The sequence below is a fragment of the Oncorhynchus clarkii genome, chromosome 3 (assembly GCF_045791955.1).
Source record: "Oncorhynchus clarkii lewisi isolate Uvic-CL-2024 chromosome 3, UVic_Ocla_1.0, whole genome shotgun sequence".
In the NCBI taxonomy this organism is placed as follows: domain Eukaryota; kingdom Metazoa; phylum Chordata; class Actinopteri; order Salmoniformes; family Salmonidae; genus Oncorhynchus; species Oncorhynchus clarkii.
The window spans coordinates 41,678,985-41,700,263 of record NC_092149.1 but is presented as its reverse complement, the minus strand read 5'-3'; the positions used below and the strand labels follow the sequence as shown (position 1 = coordinate 41,700,263).

The window sequence follows — 21,279 nt, the reverse complement described above, 5'->3', positions numbered from 1 at the left end:
AAAACGTTCTTTTAGGGGAGTCATAGCTGTCCCTCACGTCTAGGACGCCCACATAGTAATAGGATACCCCAGAACAGATGTCGCTGAAAGAGGTACTCAGCATGTACATAATGCGGTTCTCGCTGCGCAGCGACTTGTTCATCATGATTGAGAGAAACACCGAGATGTTGAGGAAAGTAATTGCGGCTGCCAACACTATGCTGAAAAGAAACATCAGCACATTCCCGAAACTATTGAGGGGCAACACTGGTGACAGACCCACACTGTTGTTACTCATTGAGAGATAAGAGAGGGAGCAAAGATAGAGAGCGTCACAGAGCTTCTAAAGAGTCAGAGAGAGGTGCCCACTGTAAGCACTTGCAGGTGATAGGCATGCCACATCTATGACTGGACACTAGGTTTATATAAGAGATGCACGAGGGGACCAGACTTCTCTTTGGCTGGTTAACAGGGATGGGCTCAATTCCCTTGGATTCTAATTAATGCATTGTTCGTATTCAAGGGAATGGTTGTGTAGCCTAACAAATTGGGTTGAGATGTCAAGGGAAAAATGCAATTTAATGAGCTATTGCCTCTGTTATGAATATTCGATGACAAATATCCACTTGTTTGGCTGGTTCATCTCTAGGTTTCTTTCTAGGTTCCTGCCTTTCTAGGGAGTTTTTCCTGGAGACCATGCTTCTAAATCATTACCTGTTGTTTGGGGTTTTAGGCTCGGTTTCTGTACAGCACTTTGTGACATCGGCTTATGTAAAAAGGACTTTATAAATACATTTGATTGAATGATGCACTTTGTTCCATTTTCAGGATTCATCTTGGGTTGATTCAAATCTACAGCATATATCCATATTTAGCTCATGAAATCAATTGAGGCATTGAACAAATATAAATAAGACAGCCTACACCTACTTCGAACCCTAGCAAACTAATAAAGCATTGCTATTGCCTACACAATACCACAGATTATTTTGCAAGAGTCACAACATTTTCCTTTTTAGCTGGGTCACCAAATGTTTGCGTACTACTGGTAAAGTGAACAGGTTTAGCTAATACTGTGACATTTTGGAACAATGTTTTTTAAATTAAACAAATGGTTAGCGGGAGAGGCTGTATGGACAATCCTGGCCTACAAAACAATGATTTATGTAGCGCAGATGAGAGCTAAGTTTTTTTTACATTTATGCTCTCCCCATTGAGTAGAATATATCACATCTGGATGGCTACCAATATTAGTTATTTTTGTGATGGCTGCTATCCTACTTGACACTGTGGTCGGCTACACTGCGCTCAGTGTATTCTCTATTGCACTCAGAGGCTGCGCTACAGCCTATAATCACAATATTCTCTGGGTGATGTTTTTCTAGGTCACAAAGCTAGATATTTACGAGAAATTTAGAGCAGACCGAAATGGCATCTGTCAATTTGAGCTAGCTAGCTAGCAAACATTAGCCAGCTATCTAGATAGGTTAGCTAAGGAAACATTCAGTAATTCAACGTTGGCAAGCGTTAAATATACTTATAAACAAGGCAAGGTACCTACCCAGCAGCTAATGAAAATATTATTCCACTTCACAGCCGCTTCAAGAAGCTATTTACAAAAATTGTCTGAGCTTCATGTGTCTCGCCTGAAATGGATCATTTTAATCTACAGTAGGCATAAGCTATTACTGTAAATAGATACAGTATGTTAGTCATTTTTACAGAAAGCTTCCAAATTACAGTTAATATTATGATTTCTGTAATTTGAATTTCGCGCTCTGCAATTTCACCGGATGTTGTCGAGGTAGGACGCTAGCGTCCTAATGATCCGTAAGAAGTTAACAACAGTATTTTTCAGCATTTTAATGCAGTGCAATCTACAGCATGAAAGGCTGTAAAATACAGTGTTTTACTGTTGAAATTACAGTAAAGTCTTACAGTGTAGGCCACTGTGGGCTGCCCTTACTTATCATTGTTATGAGTGCCCTCTGGCATTTGGTATAGTGCATACTGACCCTTACAACATGCGGTGTGCACAATGGCCATCATTACAATTATTATGCACTTTTCTGCCCCCACAGCGTGGTATTGTGCACTCTGACGCTCCTCACAGCTTAAATGTGAGAACTCTTTGTGGTGACTTTGTCATGAGGTGAAAGAAAAGACAAACAAACAAGTGGACCAAACCCAAGAATGCAAATAACAACAATAGCGGGAATTCAACACGATGGACAGAGGTAGACCAAATCCCTGCGAATCTCAGGTTCAGAACCACAGAGATGTGGACAGCGGCCGTCAGGTGAAGCTGGGCACAATCCCAAATGGCACCAATAGACTACCTACACCCTATGCACTTATGGAGATCTAAGAATATTTGACAGGTGTATGCAAGATGGTAATACATCTGCCTTGCCATTTTTATTGCAATTATGTTGAAGTTCTCCATATTGCTTCTACCAATCAAATCCTCTCAGATCTTCACAAGTGCATCGGACATAGGGTTTAGGTGTCCATTGGGATTGGGCCATGTTGACTCTTGACCACAGGGAGAATCAAATCACCTCTCTGATTAATAGCCTACAGGAAGGCCTAGTGTAATTGTTCCCAGATATACGCCTGAACAAGAAAGTGTTTCATGTCGACTTACCTACGGATCTCGATTCCCTTATCACTTTGACCATCCGAATTGATGGACGACTACGGAAACAACGGAGGGTTTGGAAATTCAGTTTCGCTCGCATATCCAGGGATTCCACCTTGCCTCCGAGTCATCCCGAGAAGTCCCTGACAATCCATTTGCTGAGAGAACCTGAGGATTCCTGACCTTCCCCGAGAGTCGCCGAAGATGGTTGAGTCACCGCTTCCCGAGCCTATGCATCTAGGTAGAGCTAGGCTATCGCCAGCGGAACCGCAATACAGGATCTACACTAAGAGTTGTCTGTATTGCGGGACTCTCGTCATTTTCTGTCCTCTTGTCCTTTGAAAGGGATCAGGCTCACTGGTAGGAGTACTCTGGTGGGCCATATGGATAACTTTCCTGTTTCCCTTGCTCGCACCCCTGTTCATGCCATTCTGCTGTGGGGAGGCCAGTCTAAATCTCTCCAGGTCCTCATTGAGGGGCCGATTAGAGTTTTTTTGGACACTACCCTGGCTTCCAAGCTGAACCACTCCTATGGATGTTAGAGCGCTGGACGGGTGCTCTATAGGCTGGGTCACTCGTAGTACCACTCCCATCAACCTACTGGTTCCAGGGAATCACAGCAAGATTACTCGATTACTGCTCATCAAGTCTCCTTAGATTCCCGTGGTATTGGGATTCTCCTTGCTCCAGTGATGCAATCCCCTCATCAACTGGTCCACTGGTGCCATCATGGGCTGGTGTCCGTTCTGCCATGCCCAGTGACTGAAGTCAGCACGACCTGCAACCGGGACGTCTTTCTGGGGGCTCGGAAGGTGCCCCGGACCTCTCAGCCTTTCCCGTGGAGTACCAGGACCTTTAGGAGGTGTTCAACAAGGCCCGGGCCATTTCACTTCCGCCACACCAACCTTATGACTGCGGGATTGACCTTCTCCCTAGCACCCCCCCGCCCCAGGGACGACTAAATTTGTTGTCGGGACCGGAGACCAAGGCTATGGACACCTACTTTGAGGACTCCCTAGCTGCAGGATTTATACATCCTTCGTCCTCTCCCAACGGTGCAGGATTCTTCTTTGTGGAGAAGAAGACCAAAGACCCTGTGCATCAACTACCGGAGACTCAATGACATAACAGTGAGGAAATGCTACCCGCTACCTCTCATCTCCTCGGCCTTTGAGCCACTCCAGGGGGCCACCATGTTTTCGAAGCTGGATGTACGGAACGCCTACCACCTGATGCAGATACGGGAGGGGGATGAGTGGAAGACCATCTTCAATACATCTTCAAGTATTTGGTCATTCCATTTGGCCTCACCACCACCCCTGCTGTATTCCAGGCTCTGGTAAATTATGTTCTCTGAAACATGTTGAACCGGTTTGTCTTTGTTTTAATTAAGAGGCTCCTCTGTCCACCACTCGTTACCAGTATTAATGGCACCTGTTTGAACTTGTTATCAGTATAAAAGACACCTGTCCACAACCTCAAACAGTCACACTCCAAACCCCACTATGGCCAAGACCAAAGAGCTGTCAAAGGACACCAGAAACAAAATTGTAGACCTGCACCAGGCTGGGAAGACTGTATCTGCAATAGGTAAGCAGCTTGGTTTGAAGAAATCAACTGTGGGAGAAATTATTAGGAAATGGAAGACATACAAGACCACTGATAATCTCCCTTGATCTGGGGCTCCACGCAAGATCTCACCCCGTGTGGTAAAAATTATCACAAGAACGGTGAGCATAGTGAATTGAGAGAGCAGAGAGCTTGGACCAAAGTAACAAAGCCTACCATCAGTAACACACTACGCCGCCAGGGACTCAAATCCTGTAGTGCCAGACATGTCCCCCTGCGTAAGCCAGTACATGTCCAGGCCCGTCTGAAGTTTGCTAGAGAGCATTTGGATGATCCAGAAGAAGATTGGGAGAATGTCATATGGTCAGATGAAACCAAATATTACTTTTTGTTAAAAACTCAACTCGTCGTGTTTGGAGGACAAAGAATGCTGAGTTGCATCCAAGGAACACCATACCTACTGTGAAGCATGGGGGTGGAAACATCATGCTTTGGGGCTGTTTTTCTGCAAAGGGACCAGGACGACTGATCCATGTAAAGGAAAGAATGAATGGGGCCATGTATCGTGAAATTTTGAGTGAAAACCTCCTTCCCTCAGCAAGGTCATTGAAGATGAAACGTGGCTGGGTCTTTCAGCATGACAATGATCCCAAACACACCGCCCGGGCAACGAATGAGTGGCTTCGTAAGAAGCATTTCAAGGTCCTGGAGTGGCCTAGCCAGTCTCCAGATCACAACCCCATAGAAAATCTTTGGAGGGAGTTGAAAGTCTGTGTTGCCCAGCAACAGCCCCAAAACATCACTGCTCTAGAGGAGATCTGCATGGAGGAATGGGCCAAAATATCAGCAACAGTGTGTGAAAACCTTGTGAAGACTTACAGAAATCGTTTGACCTCTGTCATTGCCAACAAAGGGTATATAACAGAGTATTGAGATAAACTTTTGTTATTGACCAAATACTTATTTTCCACCATAATTTACAAATAAATTCATTAAAAATCCTACAATGTGATTTTCTGGATATTTTTTTCTCATTTTGTCTGTCATAGTTGAAGTGTACCTATGATGAAAATTACAGGCCTCTCTCATCTTTTTAAGTGGGAGAACTTGCACAATTGGTGGCTGACTAAATACTTTTTTGCCCCACTGTATAACCCCAAGGCTATTACCCTGCAACCCGAGACCATCCTTGCCACCTTCTGCCGAGCAACGGCACCCCGCTGGGGTGTAGGGAAACAGTTCTGGGAGGCACAGCGTTCCCAGCTAAACCCCAGGGGGGTCCTGGTAACCGGACGTTTGTGCCAGACGATCCACTCCACAGTTCTGGAGTGGGCCAACTCCTCCAGGCTGGCCTGCCACCCAGGTTCCCTCCAGACCCTGGTTTTGTTCGACGACACTTCTGGTGGTGGTAGAACGGTTTTCCAAAGCTGCCCACTTAATTTCTCTGACCAAACTACCCTCTGCCAAGGTGACAGCCCAGCTCATGGTGCAGCACGTCTTCCGGATCCATGGACTGTCAGTCGGTCTCTGACCGGGGCCCTCGGTTCTGGAAGGCGTTCTGCACCCTCATTGGGTCGTCGGCCAGCCTGTCCTTTGTTGGTCAATTTCTTCAACAGATTCTATACAGGTCTATATAATTATCTTTTTTTCTTTAAAAAAAATGTTTCCCCATTTTTCTCCCCAATTTTGTGGTATCCAAATGTTAGTAATTACTATCTTGTCTCATCACTACAACTCCCGTACGGGCTCGGGAGAGACGAAGGTCAAAAGCCATGCGTCCTCCGAAACACAACCCAACCAAGCCGCACAGAGTGCATCCAACCCGGAAGCCAGCCACACCAATGTGTTGGAGGAAACACCGTGCACCTGGCGACCTTGGTTAGCGCGCACTGTGCCCGGCCTGCCACAGGAGTCGCTAGTGCGCGATGAGACGAGGATATCCCTGCCTGCCAAACCCTCCCTAACCCGGACGACGCTAGGCCAATTGTGCGTCGCCCCACGGACCTACCGGTCGCGGTCGGCTGCTACAGAGCCTGGGCGCGAACCCAGAGTGTCTGGTGGCACAGCTAGCGCTGCGATACAGTGCCCTAGACCACTGCACCACCCGGGAGTCCCACAGGTCTATATAATTATCAAACTTATTAATTGGTAGTAGAAAGGAAACACAGACTCTTTGTTTAACCTCTCTAGGGTATGTGGGATGCTAGCGTCCCACCCCTTGCCAACATCCAGTGAGATTGCAGAGTGCCAAATTCAAATACAGAAATACTCATTATAAAAATTCAGAAAACAAAACATATTTTACATAGGTTTAAAGATTAACTTCTTGTTAATCCAACCACGGTGTCAGATTTTTTTTAATGCTTTACGGCGAAAGCATACCTTACGATTATTTGAGAACATAAGCAGACAAATCATTACAAACAGTAACAAGCCAAGTAAAGAGTTACAAAAGTCAGAAATAGAGATACAATTAATCCCTTACCTTTGATGATCTTCATATGGTTGCACTCAGAAGACATTCATTTACTCAATAAATGTTCCTTTTGTTCGATAAAGTCTCCTTATATCCAAAATTCTCAGTTTCCTTTGTGCTTTTTCTTCAGTAATCCACAGGCTCAAAAGCAGTCAAAACAGGCAGACAAAAAATCTGAAAAGTTAATAGAAACATGTCAAACGATGTTTATATTCAATCCTCGGGTTGTTTTTAGCCTAAATGATCTATAATATTTCAACCAGACAATAATGTTGTCAATATAAAAGGTAAACAAGAAAGGCACTCTCTCTGGTCGCGTTCATGAAAAAGCTCTGTGACAAGTCAGGGTCCACTCATTCAGACGGGCCTTACTCCCTCATTTTTCAGAATACAAGCCTGAAACAAATTCTAAAGACTGTTGACATCTTGTGGAAGGCATAGGAACTGCAATTTGAGTCCTAAATCAGTGGATACTGTAATGGCATTGAACTGCCAAATCAGTTCTGTTATACTCACAGACACTATTTTAAGAGTTTTGGAAACTAGAGTGTCTTCTATCCAAATCTACCAGTTATATATGAATCATATCTTCTAGACCCGAGTAGCAGGCCGTTTAATTTGGGCATGCATCCAAAATTCCGAATGCTACCCTAGAGAAGTTAAGAATTAGGATTCTCCTTTAGTAATACAATTGTATGGCAGAAGTTGGTACAGAGTACAGTATATGATAGTTCTCCCCAAGTTCTGCAAGGTGTTTAAAACCTCTTACAGCTACCCCCCTACCTTTTTCAATATCTGCCTGAAGACATACCCAAATCTAACTGCCTGTAGCTCAGGCCCAGAACTAAGGATATTCTTGGTTTCATTTGAAAGAAAACACTCTGACGGTTGTGTAAATTTGAATTGAATGTAGGAGAATATAACACAATAGATCTGGTTTAGATAATACAATGAAAAAAACATATGTTTTTTATTTTTATTGTTGTATCATCTTTAAAATGAACAAGACAAAATAAACATTCAGATAGGATGATGGGGTCAATTTCAGTGAAAAACATAAGAGGGTAACAGTACAACAGTGCAAAGTTTCAGAATGATAACTTCCAAAATGAGTGTGCTACATGACATTTATCATGAAGTCACCCACGTGTCCCACACAAAGTAGCCCAAATGTACCCAAGTGGCCAAATTGGTGAAGTTATACATTTTGAATGGAATAACTATATACAAAATACCAAAATGGTATTCTAACACACCCCCCCCCTCCCCAAATAAATGGAGAAAAAACATGAAAAAATATATATATACATTCACAAAATAACACTTTCAATATTTGGAAGACCCTCAGTCCTCTACACAATATTGTGCTGCTGATGCCAGGTGCCATAGCAGTCTCTTTCTGCTGTAAAGCAGAGGGTCACCAAGCATGTGGTGCAGGTGATGGGGGACTTCATTTTGCAAAGAACACAGCGACACCTCCATGCTGTGCCCTTTTGGTCCTGAGGCACATCCATGCCTGCAGAAATACATTTGGGCAGATGAACACCACTTGTGGCAGGAGCAGAAGGGACAGAGTTAGAGGGGCCAGAATGTGGTGCAAGTGGTGCTGTGGTGCTGTAGCCAGCAATCTCCTTGATGAGCAGCTCTCTGAAGGCTAGCTGTGAGATGGGTGGCTTTCCACAGCTCTTAGCCATTTCCTTGTGTAGGATGAATGCATTCATCACAGCAATGTTGATGAAATTATACAAGAAGGTCTTGTACCATTTCATCGTCTTATGGAGAACATTGTAATAGCCTATCAGCGCATCTGACAGGTCCACACCTCCCATGCTCTTGTTGTTGTACTTTATTGCACTTGGAATGGGTTCATGCCCCAGTAGCGCTGAGACAACAGGTGTCCAGCTGGATGAACCAGCTTCAGTGGGAGATGGACAACTTGGCTCTGGGGGCTCCCATTCGGAATCAGTGTCACTGTGAAAGAAAATGTTCAGTTAGAATAGTTTCACATATGAGCCCTGTATCAACAGGTATAATAAACAGATATATATAGAGTACAGTGAGCATAAGGTTGAATATATTATTATAGACCTGCTAGATCTACTGTCTCATTGATATTATGACAGACCAGCTGTATCTACTGTCTCCATTTCACTTTGGCCATTGTTGTGGGCCTGCCCTCCCCTCAACAGCCTCAAATAGGCTATTTCATGTGGGGGTGGGGTGGGGTGCAGCGCTAGACACACGCATCTCGGCCATGCTCCCTTTAACCCACAATATGTATATATACACACACACAAACATAGGCTATGGGTCATACACATACATACAACCATAGGCTATGGGTCATACACATACATACAAACATACCCCCACCCACAATGTATAGTGTACTTTACACATTTCATTAAATTTTTATATATTGCTACTAAAATTTTAAAAAAATCACAAATAATATTTTATATTATTAATTTCAAACAACGGTATTGAGAAGAACTTACCAGTCCAAATCCTCTCCGTTCAAAAATATTCCTGTCACACCCTGACCATAGTTTCCTTTGTATGTTTCTATGTTTTGTTTGGTCAGGGTGTGATCTGAGTGGGCATTCTATGTTGTGTGTCTAGTTTGTCTGTTTCTGTGTTTGGCCTGATATGCTTCTCAATCAGAGGCAGGTGTTAGTCATTGTCTCTGATTGGGAACCATATTTAGGTAGCCTGTTTGGTGTTGGGGTTTGTGGGTGATTGTTCCTGTCTTTGTGTTTGTTACACCAGATAGGGCTGTTTTCGGTTTTTCACGGTTCTTGTTTTTGTATATTGTTCTATTTTCATCTTTATTAAAGACGTATCAAAATAACCACGCTGCGTTTTGGTCCGCCTCTCCTTCAACAGAAGAAAGCCGTGACAATTCCTCCATTTGGGAATCAAAGCTATCCTAGCTAAATGAATCGTTCTCCAACAATCTCTGTCTCACTTTCCCGATCAATTTCTTCTAAAATTGTGTTTACATCTGTATATCTAGACTTCGATTTAGCTTTCCCTGACTTAGTCGCCATACTGATTGATATATAAACAGCTGAAGATGCGCTTTACCAAAATAGTGCTGTGCGTAACGTGTGGCTCCAGTATGAATTTTCAATGGCGAATGACCCTCTTTACGCCGGAGTTTACTACATGGGTTGGTCTTCCAACACATAACCATTACATATTGCCGTTTACCTCAGCTCATTGGCTATCGACAAAGCTAGATTTCAAGACGATCAGTGGTCATTGTGTTAAAATACAGTCAATCAACGAAACAGCGGTCATATCATTGGTGCACAATGATGTCATTACTTGTTGTCTTCAAATCGGTTTCTTTCAGTCAATAAGTCCCGAGAAATGACCCATCAGTTTGGTTGTGTTTCAAACAACAAGTTGATTGCAATGAAACCAAACATGACTGGATAAAGTCACGTTTAGTGTGTATATTTACATCGAATGTGTCGTCGAAAATTGAATGAGACGGAATTCACGACACAAGCGGTTCACAAAATGTTTCATGTTAGGCTATAAAAATGTATTTTATCAAACAAAATACCATTCATTGTGTAACAATGAGCATTGGGATTGCAAACAGAGGAAGATCGTCAAAGGTAAACGATTTATGTTATTGCAATTTGTGATTTTGTTACGCCTGTGCTGGTTGAAATAGTTTTTTATGGGGCTCTGTACTCAGATAATCGCATCGTATTCTTTTGCAGTAAATACTTTTTTATATCTGACAACGCAGTTGGATTAGCAAGATTCTAGGCTTTCGAAACACGTGAGACGCTTGTATATTCATGAATGTTTAATATGACTATTTATGTAGCCAGGGTTCGGTGTGCAGAGAGGTTAACTTGTTATGGCTGCAATTCCATTAACGGGAGCGATTTGACAACAGCCAGTCAAAGTGTAGGGCGCCATTTTCAAAACATCAAAAATCTCATAATTAACATTCCTCAAACAGACATGTGTCTCATACCATTTTAAAGCTATTCTCGTTGTTAATCCCACCAAAGTGTCAGATTTCAAATATCATTTTCAGCAAAAGAACTACAAACGATTATGTTAGATCTCCACCAAACCACAATAAGCACAGCCATTTTCCAGCTAAATATAGCAGCCACAAAAAGCAGAAATAGAGAGAAAATGAATCACTAACCTTGAGTTATCTTCATCAGATGACATTCATAGGACTCATGTTACACAATACATGCATGTTTTGTTTGATAAAGTTAATATTTATATAAAAAAATCTGAGTTTACATTGGCTTATTAGATTCACTAGTTCCAAAAACATCAAGTGATTTTGCATAGCCACATCGTTTCAACAGAAATACTCATCCTAAATGTAGATGATAATACAAGTTATACACATGGAACTGTTAAGGGTTAATGCCACACGGTCAAGGTTAGGCTTGCACAGATTGAGAGGACCTCAGGAACATTCCTGTGGTCGAATTGTGCTTCTCACCCTAACGGTTCTCTCACTGTCACCCAAAAGCAAACGACGTTGATCGGCAGGCTTCATTTTGGGCCTACTTTTTCTCATGGTCACTGCGCTTAGACCGAGCGAGCTATGGTCCAGGTTGAATTGAGGGGAGCAGGCAATGTATTCCTATGGGGAGAGATGTCATTGTAATCTGTGAGGTCAAAAAACCCTGTTAACTGTTAAGGGTTAATGCCATGCGGTCAAGGTTAGGCTTGCACAGATCGGGAGGACCTTAGGAACATTCCTGTGGTCGAATTGTCCTTCTAAACCGAACGGTTCCGCCACTGTTCCCCAAAAGCCCCTGAAATGTAGGGCCAGGCCTCATTTTGAGCCTGCTTTTTTTCACTGTTGCTGCACTCAGAGCGAGCTACGGTCAAGCGGGGCGTCTCGTTGAACTCGGCACAGTCTGGAGACTATGGTGATGCCATTTTTAGTGTTGATTTCAGAATGCCATTTTGGTGAAGGTCCCTCTCCGTTTAAACATATTGCAAATGTTCAAAAGTAAACTAGCAAGTCACCGTCCATCAGTCAATTAGATGTCATTCTGACACCAAACTGATACCATCTGACACCAAACCCACTTTTTCCAACTCATTTGTGCTGAAAATCCACTTTTTTCCATGCCTTGCTACGGGGTCCTTGAATGAGCTATCGGACAGAAACGTTGGGGTCCGTCTCTATGGGCCGAGCCGGTTTCAATGCACCTAGTCTTGCGTCTCTGAGACTTTTCTAAATGTCGTCATTTTTGTAATATTCAAAATGAATTGAAGTCATTGCAAATGTACGAGGCTGTTTCTCGGTCCGAGAACCTTCTAGAGCCACGTAACTCACCACGCACTATCGACCTGATGTCTAGAACAGGTTTCTAAAGTTTCAGAACTCTAGGTCTGACGGTTCTTTTTTAGCTCGAACAAAGCTAACTATTGCAGCCACTGTCTGTCTCTTCGCACCCCAATACGTCCCTCCTTCCAAGTTGTGTGTCTGTGTGATTTAGTTTTCCTTTGACATTTTATGGGAAAAATTACTGATTTACAGTTCATGGTGGTTGTCTAATCACATATGAAGTTTTGGAAAGATCTGACTTTTTTAACCCCTCGAAACAGCCCTTGAGACACCAATTATGGCACTTCCGGTTGGCACAGGAAGCTATAAGTCAACACACATCCTCATTGGGGTATGCTTTTACAGAATCCTGAGTTTTAAGGCTTTACGTTAAGAACTGACTGATTTACACAGGGTTGAATGCACTATTTCTATCAAACTGCAGGCAGGGTATGGGTATACACTTTTAGGGTGATTTTAACCACTTCCGGTTGGTCCAGGAAGCTTAGAATCAACACAGGTAGACCTCATAGTGGCCTGATGGACTGTTACCGAAGACAGGTTCATACAGCATTCATAACCCATATAGGCTTCAGGTTGAATTTAGGGGTGCAGGCAATGTATTCCTATGGGGAGAGAAGTCAATGCAAACTGTTTGATGTAAACACCTTCTTTTAACTGTTAAGGGTTAATGCCACGGTTAGGCTTGCACGAATCGGAAGGACCTTAGGAACGTACCTGAGGTCGAATTGTGCTTCTCACCCTAACGGTTCTCTCACTGTCACCCAAAAGCAAATGACATTGTGGGTCAGGCTTCATTTTGGGCCTACTTTTCTAAAGGTCGCTGCGCTTAGACCGAGCGAGCTACAGTCAAGCGGGATATCTCGTTGAACTCGGCACGGCCTAGGGATTATGGTAATGCCATTGCCTGCTCTCTGTGTCTTTAAGCACCGCACTTTGTCACTCCATCCTTGCTGTGTGTGTGTGTGAGAGCTTTTCTTTGACATCTGTCGGGAGAAATGACTGACTTACAGTTCATGGGGGTTGCCTAATCACACATATGAAGTTTTGAAAAGATCTGACCTTTTTAACCCTTGGAAACAGCCACTATGACACCATTTAAGGCACTTCCAGTTGGCACAGGAAGCTATAAATAAACTAATATCCTCATTGGGGTATCCCTTTACAGAATCCTGAGTTTTAAGTTTTTACGTTAAGAACTGAGTTATTTACAGAGGGTTTAGTGAGTGTGTGTTATTTCAGAAAATCATAGAAAATCACAGAAATCTCGCAGAGCTCCGCAGCACACTTTAAAAATATTCGTATGAACACCCTGCAACTGGATCTGTAACTGTTGAAAAAAAAATAACACCTATCTTTGAACATCACCAATTTGTCATTGTACGATTTCTCTTAAATGACGATAGATTAATGGCTGGTTCTTTTTTTATTGACACCGGAGGCTCCTTGACTTTGACGTGAAGTGGAAAAATTATTTCTCTATTTTCATTTTGGACCTTTAATCCCAGAGAAATGGCCATAACTCAAAAACCGTTGAGGCCTAGACGCCATCTTGTTCGGGGCCAACTGCTCATTATGCCAAACCTACGCTCACCAAGTTTCGGCTTCGAAATATTTTCAGTTTTGGAGATAAGGCCCCGTCGTGATTCGTGATGTTTTGTACAATTGCAATATGATTGCTTATGCCCTCTTGTGGGATTTTCCGGGACAGCGGAAAAATGACCAAAATTTGATTATTTTATAAAACGGAAACCGAATGTCCAAGAAAGTTCATTTGATGACTTCCCGGTAGGTCCGGCCCTACCGCACGGCCCAACGCTGACCGCGAATTTTACAAATTTTCGGACGTCTAGTAAGGGACCGTACATTTGCAATATGGACTTTCTCACTAACCATACAGCAAATGTCAAAATGTTCCCTTAAGGTATTTAAGTTAGATCACCACCAAGTCACAGAGAAACACAGCCATTTTTCCAGACAAAGAGAGGAGTCACAAAAAGCAGAAATATAGATAAAATTAATCACTAACCTTTGATGATCGACATCAGATGACACTCATAGGCCTTCATGTTACACAATACATGTATGTTTTGTTCGATAAAGTGCATATTTCTATCAAAAAATCTCATTTTTCATTGGCGTGTTATGTTCAATTGTTCCAAAACATGCAGTGATTTTGCAGAGAGCCACATCAATTCACAGAAATACTCATCATAAACATTGATAATAGATACAACTATTATACATGGAACTTTAGATAAACTTCTCCTTAATGCAACCGCTGTGTCAGATTTCAAAAAAACTTTACGGAAAAAGCATACCATGCAATATTCTGAATACTGCGCTCAGAGCCCAAACCAGCCAAAGTTGCGCCATGTTGTGTAGTCAACATTAGTCAGAAATAACATTATAAATATTCACTCACCTTTGATGATCTTCATCAGAATGCACTCCCAGGAATCCCAGTTCCACAATAAATGTTTGATTTGTTGATAAAGTTAATAATTTATGTCCATATACCTCCTTTTGTTAGGGCGTTTGGTAAACAAATCCAAACGCGTGTGCATGTCCAGTGGATAGGTCGGACGAAGTCAAAAAAGTTATATTACTGGTCGTAGAAACATATCAAACGAAGTGTAGACTCAATCTTTAGGATGTTTTTAACATAAATCTTCAATAATATCCCAACCGGAGAATTCCTTTGTTTGTAGAAAAGCAATGGTAACTTTTACATGACCACGCGTCACGAGCTCGTGGCTGCTGGCAGACCTCTGACTCATTCCCCTCTCATTCCACCGACCTTCACAGTAGAAGCCTGAAACAACGTTCTAAAGACTGTTGACATCTAGTGGAAGCCTTAGGAAGTGTAAGATGACCAATATCCCACTGTATCTTCAATAGGGGCTGAGTTGAAAAACTACAAACCTCAGATTTCCCACTTCCTGGTTGGATTTTTTTCTCAGGTTTTTGCCTGCCATATGAATTCTGTTATACTCACAGACATCATTCAAACAGTTGTAGAAACTTCAGAGTGTTTTCTATCCAATACTAATAATAATATGCATATATTAGCATCTAGGACAGAGTAGGAGACAGTTCACTCTGGGCACGCTATTCATCCAAAAATGAAAATGCTGCATCCTATCCCCAAAAAGTTAAGCTAATCAATTTGAGAAAAGGTCCATAACAACTCATTTCATTCCTCCAGTGCACAATATAATTATATTACAAGACATTTGGGAGTGTGACATCATTCAAGAGTCTATGGAGGGATGAATCAGGTTGATAGGTTACCATTAGGCCTATAACCTACTGATTAAAGGTCTAATTAACTCAAACTAATGTGTGGGCTCTTCTTTCCATAGCAAGGCCCAATATGTGGATAGTTAGCATTAAGTAAGAGAGGGAATTAGGCTCCTTCTACCCCTCACCTCGCATAATAAAGAGCATTGGGATTTGGCGATGGCAAACATGGATTCCTTGACATGGCAATTAAGTCATTGTCCTTTATGCATTTTGTAATCTAAATACGATAAGGCATTGTTTTTCACCCAATACAAATCATATAGTGGTTAAACTTTCCATGTTCCCATCTCAGGCCCAATCTACCCCTGACCTTGCATAACAACGCTAATTGTGTGCCTGTAAACATATTTACTCTGGTGACAATGTGCTGACCCTCATGAGAGGCGTGCATTCATTAGACATGGTGGTTCGGCTATAAATACTGATTCATCGCTCACCATCTGACAGAACGTCACGATGCTCTCAAACGCGACCATTCTACTGTGGGTTGACTTCGACAGCCCCAAGGACGTTCTTATCTTTATTTTCCACATTCTGTTCGCTACAAGTGCTATTCTCATCGCTGGCTCGGTAGTGATCACTATCTTTAGCACGAGATCTCTGCGAATACAGAACCGGTTCATATTCATGTTGAACACCAGCATCAGTGACACACTGACTGGTTTTTCCATTTATTACCTCGGTCTCTTCGACGTTCAAGAAGGCTACCCATCCAGGAATGGAACGTTTTACATTTTGCCTTCATTCCTAGGGGTGAATGTGCTCACATTTTTGTTTGCGCAATTTGACAGGTACTTTGCAGTGTGCCACCCCTTTTTTTACAATCGCTTCATGTCGCGTTCGTTTGTCATTGGAATTTGTGCGTTTTGTTGGATTTACACCTATTCCATATTAATGGTGCAAAACATGGTTCCCATCTCAAAAGCTGCGCAGATTAATGCATTCGGCGTTATGACTTTGCAAATAATAGTTCTTACCAAGGTATTGATGACCATCAAGTTGTACATCATAGCCAGAAACCAGCTAGGGCGAGAGGCACCCAGCACTGAGAGAGAAAACAAGAAAGAGTCTCTGCGCATCATAGTGTTTGTGGTCATATGCTTCTTAGCGTTATGGGCTCCCTCCTTTGTCAATATCATAGTGCGGCAGCTAACTTACCATGGTCTGAAGTTTAGGAATGAGGCAACAAATCTGTTTGCCATCTTGGCGAGGTTTAACGCATTGGTCACACCAGCGTTGTACATCTGGGGCAGCCCAGCGCTAAGCTGTGCAGTATGGAGAACGGTGTGGAGGAGAGTGTGTCCCAAGCGGAAGGGAAGGTAGGCTATTACAAAGGAGTCACCAACCCTGGTCCTATAGAGACCCCACAGGGTGCCAAGTTTCTGTTTCAGACCTATAAACCAACTGAATCAATATCTAAATGTTAGAACAAAAGGACCAGGGTTGGGAGTTAACACTGTCAACTATTTACGTAATGTGTCAAGACTGTAGGTGTTGATGTTTCTGTTTTTTTCTCTCACACACAGAATCGGTTTTGATCACTTAAGGATGTGCAAAGACAGAGGACGAATTTTAAGCATTGCTGGGGTCTTGGGGCAACCGGTGTGAACAATCTAAATGCCTAATTTTGCGCAACACCCATGGCCCTTCTTTGCTTCAATTTCCTTTTCCACTATTTCTCCCCAAACTTACTCTGGTAGCCTACCCACGCTCTTGTATTTCTTTTTTTTGTTTTACTGTAAAGACTGACACATTTTCATTTCTAACCTGGTATTAATACATTTAATTTTAATGAATTAATGCACATGTTGTGGTGACATATTTGTGAAAAATATAAACTACACCTCATTTATCTTCTGTAAAAGTAAATTAACCAGGTTCAACGTGAACACCCAAAACATATTCCTATTACCATCATTGTCGGAGATAGGCTTCTGTATCCTTGTGTTGGGACCCTTCCAAGAATGATGCATGAGAAATGTAAATTCACTTTTGTTGTGGAAAGAGGTGAAATAGGATTTGAGAGATGGAATGGACCAGACTGTAAAATTGTCTCTCCTAACCAGCATTTATTTTTCCAGCTATCCAAAAAAAATTCACTAGGAATGTCATAGTATCGAATGCTACCTCAACTTCAACTTTAAAAATGGATGATTCATTAACCTGCACGTCTCTTGTGGTAAATTCTTGCAAACCCTGCGCCTATTTCATTACCCTGCATGTGAAATGTACGTAGTCCAACCATATGTGGTATGTCATCATGGCTACAGACGTTCACAGATGGACAATATTGAAAATATTTAGATTAAAGCCTACATAGGCTACACGAGTTGCACAAGAGTTGTAGCCAACAAGACTACACCTGCTTATTTGTAATTTGTTGACTGCGTATATGTGATCACTAAAATGTCAGTATTTGTTCTAAATGTGAAGATGAACGTCAAAAGCCTGACTGAATAAATATGTTTAATGTATGACTTCACACTGTTTGCCATTGCAATCTTAGCATGAAAATCTTGGTGGGGCAAGATATTTTTGATGCATGCCAGTAAAGCCACTACACAACACTAAACAATACATGAATTGTACTACAAATGGTGCCAAACGGTGCCCACAAACTGTTAGGGCTTACATTAAGCTGTCCAAACGGCAGAGCCTTCTTTTCAGCTCCATGGAGTGAATCATTACCACCGCTACCCCTGGTTATCAGCGGAGCCTTATCTGGCAGCAAAATAGTTAATTCAGCCTCATTTACTGCCTTTTTAAAAAACAGAACTGATATGGCTGACTTCCTTAAACAAATGTGGTTTCTACTGACAATTCAGATGTACAAACCATGGCATAAAGGGACAACGAGCAGATAAGAGACCATCCGTAATTTAGATTAAGACAATAATGAGTGAGCCAGGATGGACGTTGTCAATATAACTATTTGTTCAGCACTTTTGAAATGTGCAGCGAAAAAATTCAGAACATGGACCGTTCTTACAGTATTCTCCCTGTACACCAAGTCAGAACCGTATGATAAATAAAAGGGGCATATAAGCAGACAATGAAAGCTCTTACAATATTCAATGATGACATTTCTCTGAAACAGGCTATAGCCTACATGTGCACCACCAAGTCAGAACAGTAGGCTAAGTTATGAGGGGGAAAGGGAACAAATGTGACTGAACAGCTCAAATCGGTATTATGCAGCAAAATTTGATATTGGGTTTGGGAAATTGAGACTCAGAGCTACAAAATGGTATATCATACACTGCAATTGAGGAATTCTGCTTTAAAAGTTGATCAACTTGTAAACTCACTTTTGAGAAAAGGGCCTTTCAAAGGTTTGGTACCTACTGGGGTCCTCTCCTTTGTCTACACCCATTCAGCATTGTTCACACCCTTTTAAGCCACCCATCTCTTTAAGGATTCACATGTGAGGTCATGTGCTAAACAGTGAGTAGTGCAGTAAATATTAAGACTAAGGGGTACCGTGGTTCCTCCTTTAAAAGTTGTGAACAAACACCACGGGACTTAGAGGTACCCAGCGTCACAGCTTCATTGCTCCAGACCACCAACAAGGGGGAGTTAGAGCACTCATTATTCATTTGGGTCCCAAGGTTTTTATATGACCAATCATATTGAGTGGTTCCAATGACAAATTTGACGCGGAGCCACCCTTCCCTGGTGACTTTCTTCAACAAAGATGGCTGACAAAACATTACGGGGAGGCAAATGTAAGTAGTTATAACGTTATAACGAGTCAAAAAAATGTACAATTGAGAGGAATATGTTAGTCAATGTAGAGACAAATGATTGTGTATATTTTTTCGTCATAAAGTTAATTTACGAAAATTGCTATTTAGCGATTTTTTTTTAAAGTTTTTTTCTGTCATATCCAATACCAGGTGTATAGAACTACATTCTGTGAATGATGCTGTGTCTGCGTGTATGTATTACAATCATACACTGTGTTATCAACCGTGTTTACTACTCCTGCTCCCGGGACATCAATTATTACACATTGTAACTATGCAATAGACTAGATACATGAGTTTTATAATTCATATATACAAAATAAAAACAGTACATCCTGCCAATGACACGTGGAAGAGAGCAAGGAATGAGATGGGAGTAACAATCCAGGCTATTTGCTCTGAGACCTGCATAATAATGTAATGAAACAAGCAGGGAGCAGGTTTCGAACCCACAACATTCTAGCCCGATGTCCAGCACGCTACCGACCGTGCCCAAATGTATTCATTGGGGTTGGGGCCGATTGTGGCTAAAAAAAACTTTATCTACTGGAATCTTTAACATGTGGAAAGAGGAAAAAGTATTATTATTAGTTTTTCACAAGTGTAGCAGGGTGGGCAATAGACTATTCAACCTTTACTAAAGAATTGTCTAATATTTTTTATTTCACCAAGATTTAACCAGGTAGGCTAGTTGAGATCACTTACAACTGTGACCTGGCCAAGATAAAGCAAAGCAGTGCGACACAAACAACACAGAGTTACAGATGGGATAAACAAACATACCGTCAATAACACAATAGAAAAAATCTATATACAGTGTGTGCAAATGAGGTAAGATTAGGGAGGTAAGGCAATAAATAGTCCATAGTGGCGAAGTAATTACAATTTAGCATTTAAACACTGGAGTGATAGATGTGCAGAAGATGAATGTGCAAGTAGAGATACGGGGTGCAAAGAAGCAAAAAAATAAATAACAATATGGGGATGAGGTAGTTGGATGGGCTATTTACAGATGGACTATGTAAAGTTGCAATGATCTGCGAGCTGCTCTGACAGTTGATGCTTAAAGTTAAGGATGGAGATATGAATCTCCAGCTTCAGTGATTGTAACTATGCAATAGACTAGAAACATGATTTTATAATTCATATATACAGAATAAAAACAGTACAAAACAGTACATAATAGCCTAGCTAGGTGTGAACCCCCCCTCCCCCATCCCCAACTTGCAACAAATCATTTGTATCTATCTTTCCACATCTACCTACACACGTATCTACCTACACACAGTTAATGTTCCGGAAAAAAAATATATATATTTATGGTTCGAATTCAGGCTGTATCACATCCGACCATGATTGGGAGTGCCATAGGGCGGCGGACAATTGGCCCAGCGGGTTTGGCCGAGGTAGGCTGGTGCTGGGGTAGGCTGGTGCTGAAAATATAGCTAGCTTGTTTTGCAAGTGTTGCACACTTGGAGAAAACCTAGACCAGTCGAGCAATTCATTTCAATAATAATCTTAATTTTAATTTGACTTTACAAACAACAAGAGGGCTTAATTGGAGTCTATTTCTTCAGAGCCTAGACCTATATAAAATAACTTAACTGGCTGAGGTAGGCTATAAAGGCTTTAATGGGCCTACTTACAATTGCAACTGGTCAAATATGTAGCATCCTACATAAAACAATAATTTAAAGAAAAAAATGTCTGCATGTTTGATCTAACAAAGTAACTAATAATTAAGTGCACATTCTTAAATTCCAAACTCTAAAAGTAATTGGAAAGGTAGATACAAATGATTTGTGACACAATAAAGAATGTTAACAAGATGCTGTGTTTTTATTTACAGTAGTGATGGACAACTGGAGGCATTTTTAAAACAGGTTTTCAAGCACTTGTTTTCACAACTGTAGCAGGTGTAGCCCATCATGCAAATGTTTCCTATTAGCAGGACAATAGACTTTATAACCCGGCTACTTTTTTGGGAAAAATCGCCCAACTTGCAATGTATTCGATGCTTAAGTACTCTAATGTGTTACATTTCGAACTCAAAACAGCAGTACAGTATTTATTAAGCAACATCTTTATGTTTTTGTTAATAAAATACTATGCGGATGCTTATATAAACTACACTTTAGTCGCACTTCCACCCAGCTGCACTACCACAGGTAAAACCTTGCTGAGATGATCAATGGATTTGTTGCATCAA

The 21,279-nt window shown here is 41.6% G+C and overlaps 1 protein-coding gene across 1 annotated transcript; it reads left to right on the top strand.

Moving 5' to 3' along the window:
• The first annotated feature begins 15,780 nt into the window (after nt 1-15,780).
• Nucleotides 15,781-16,647, top strand: LOC139385566 (G-protein coupled receptor 183-like). The gene has a single exon (XM_071130742.1). It carries the CDS (start codon nt 15,781-15,783, stop codon nt 16,645-16,647), a length of 867 nt encoding a protein of 288 aa, XP_070986843.1.
• Nucleotides 16,648-21,279: the final 4,632 nt, after the last annotated feature.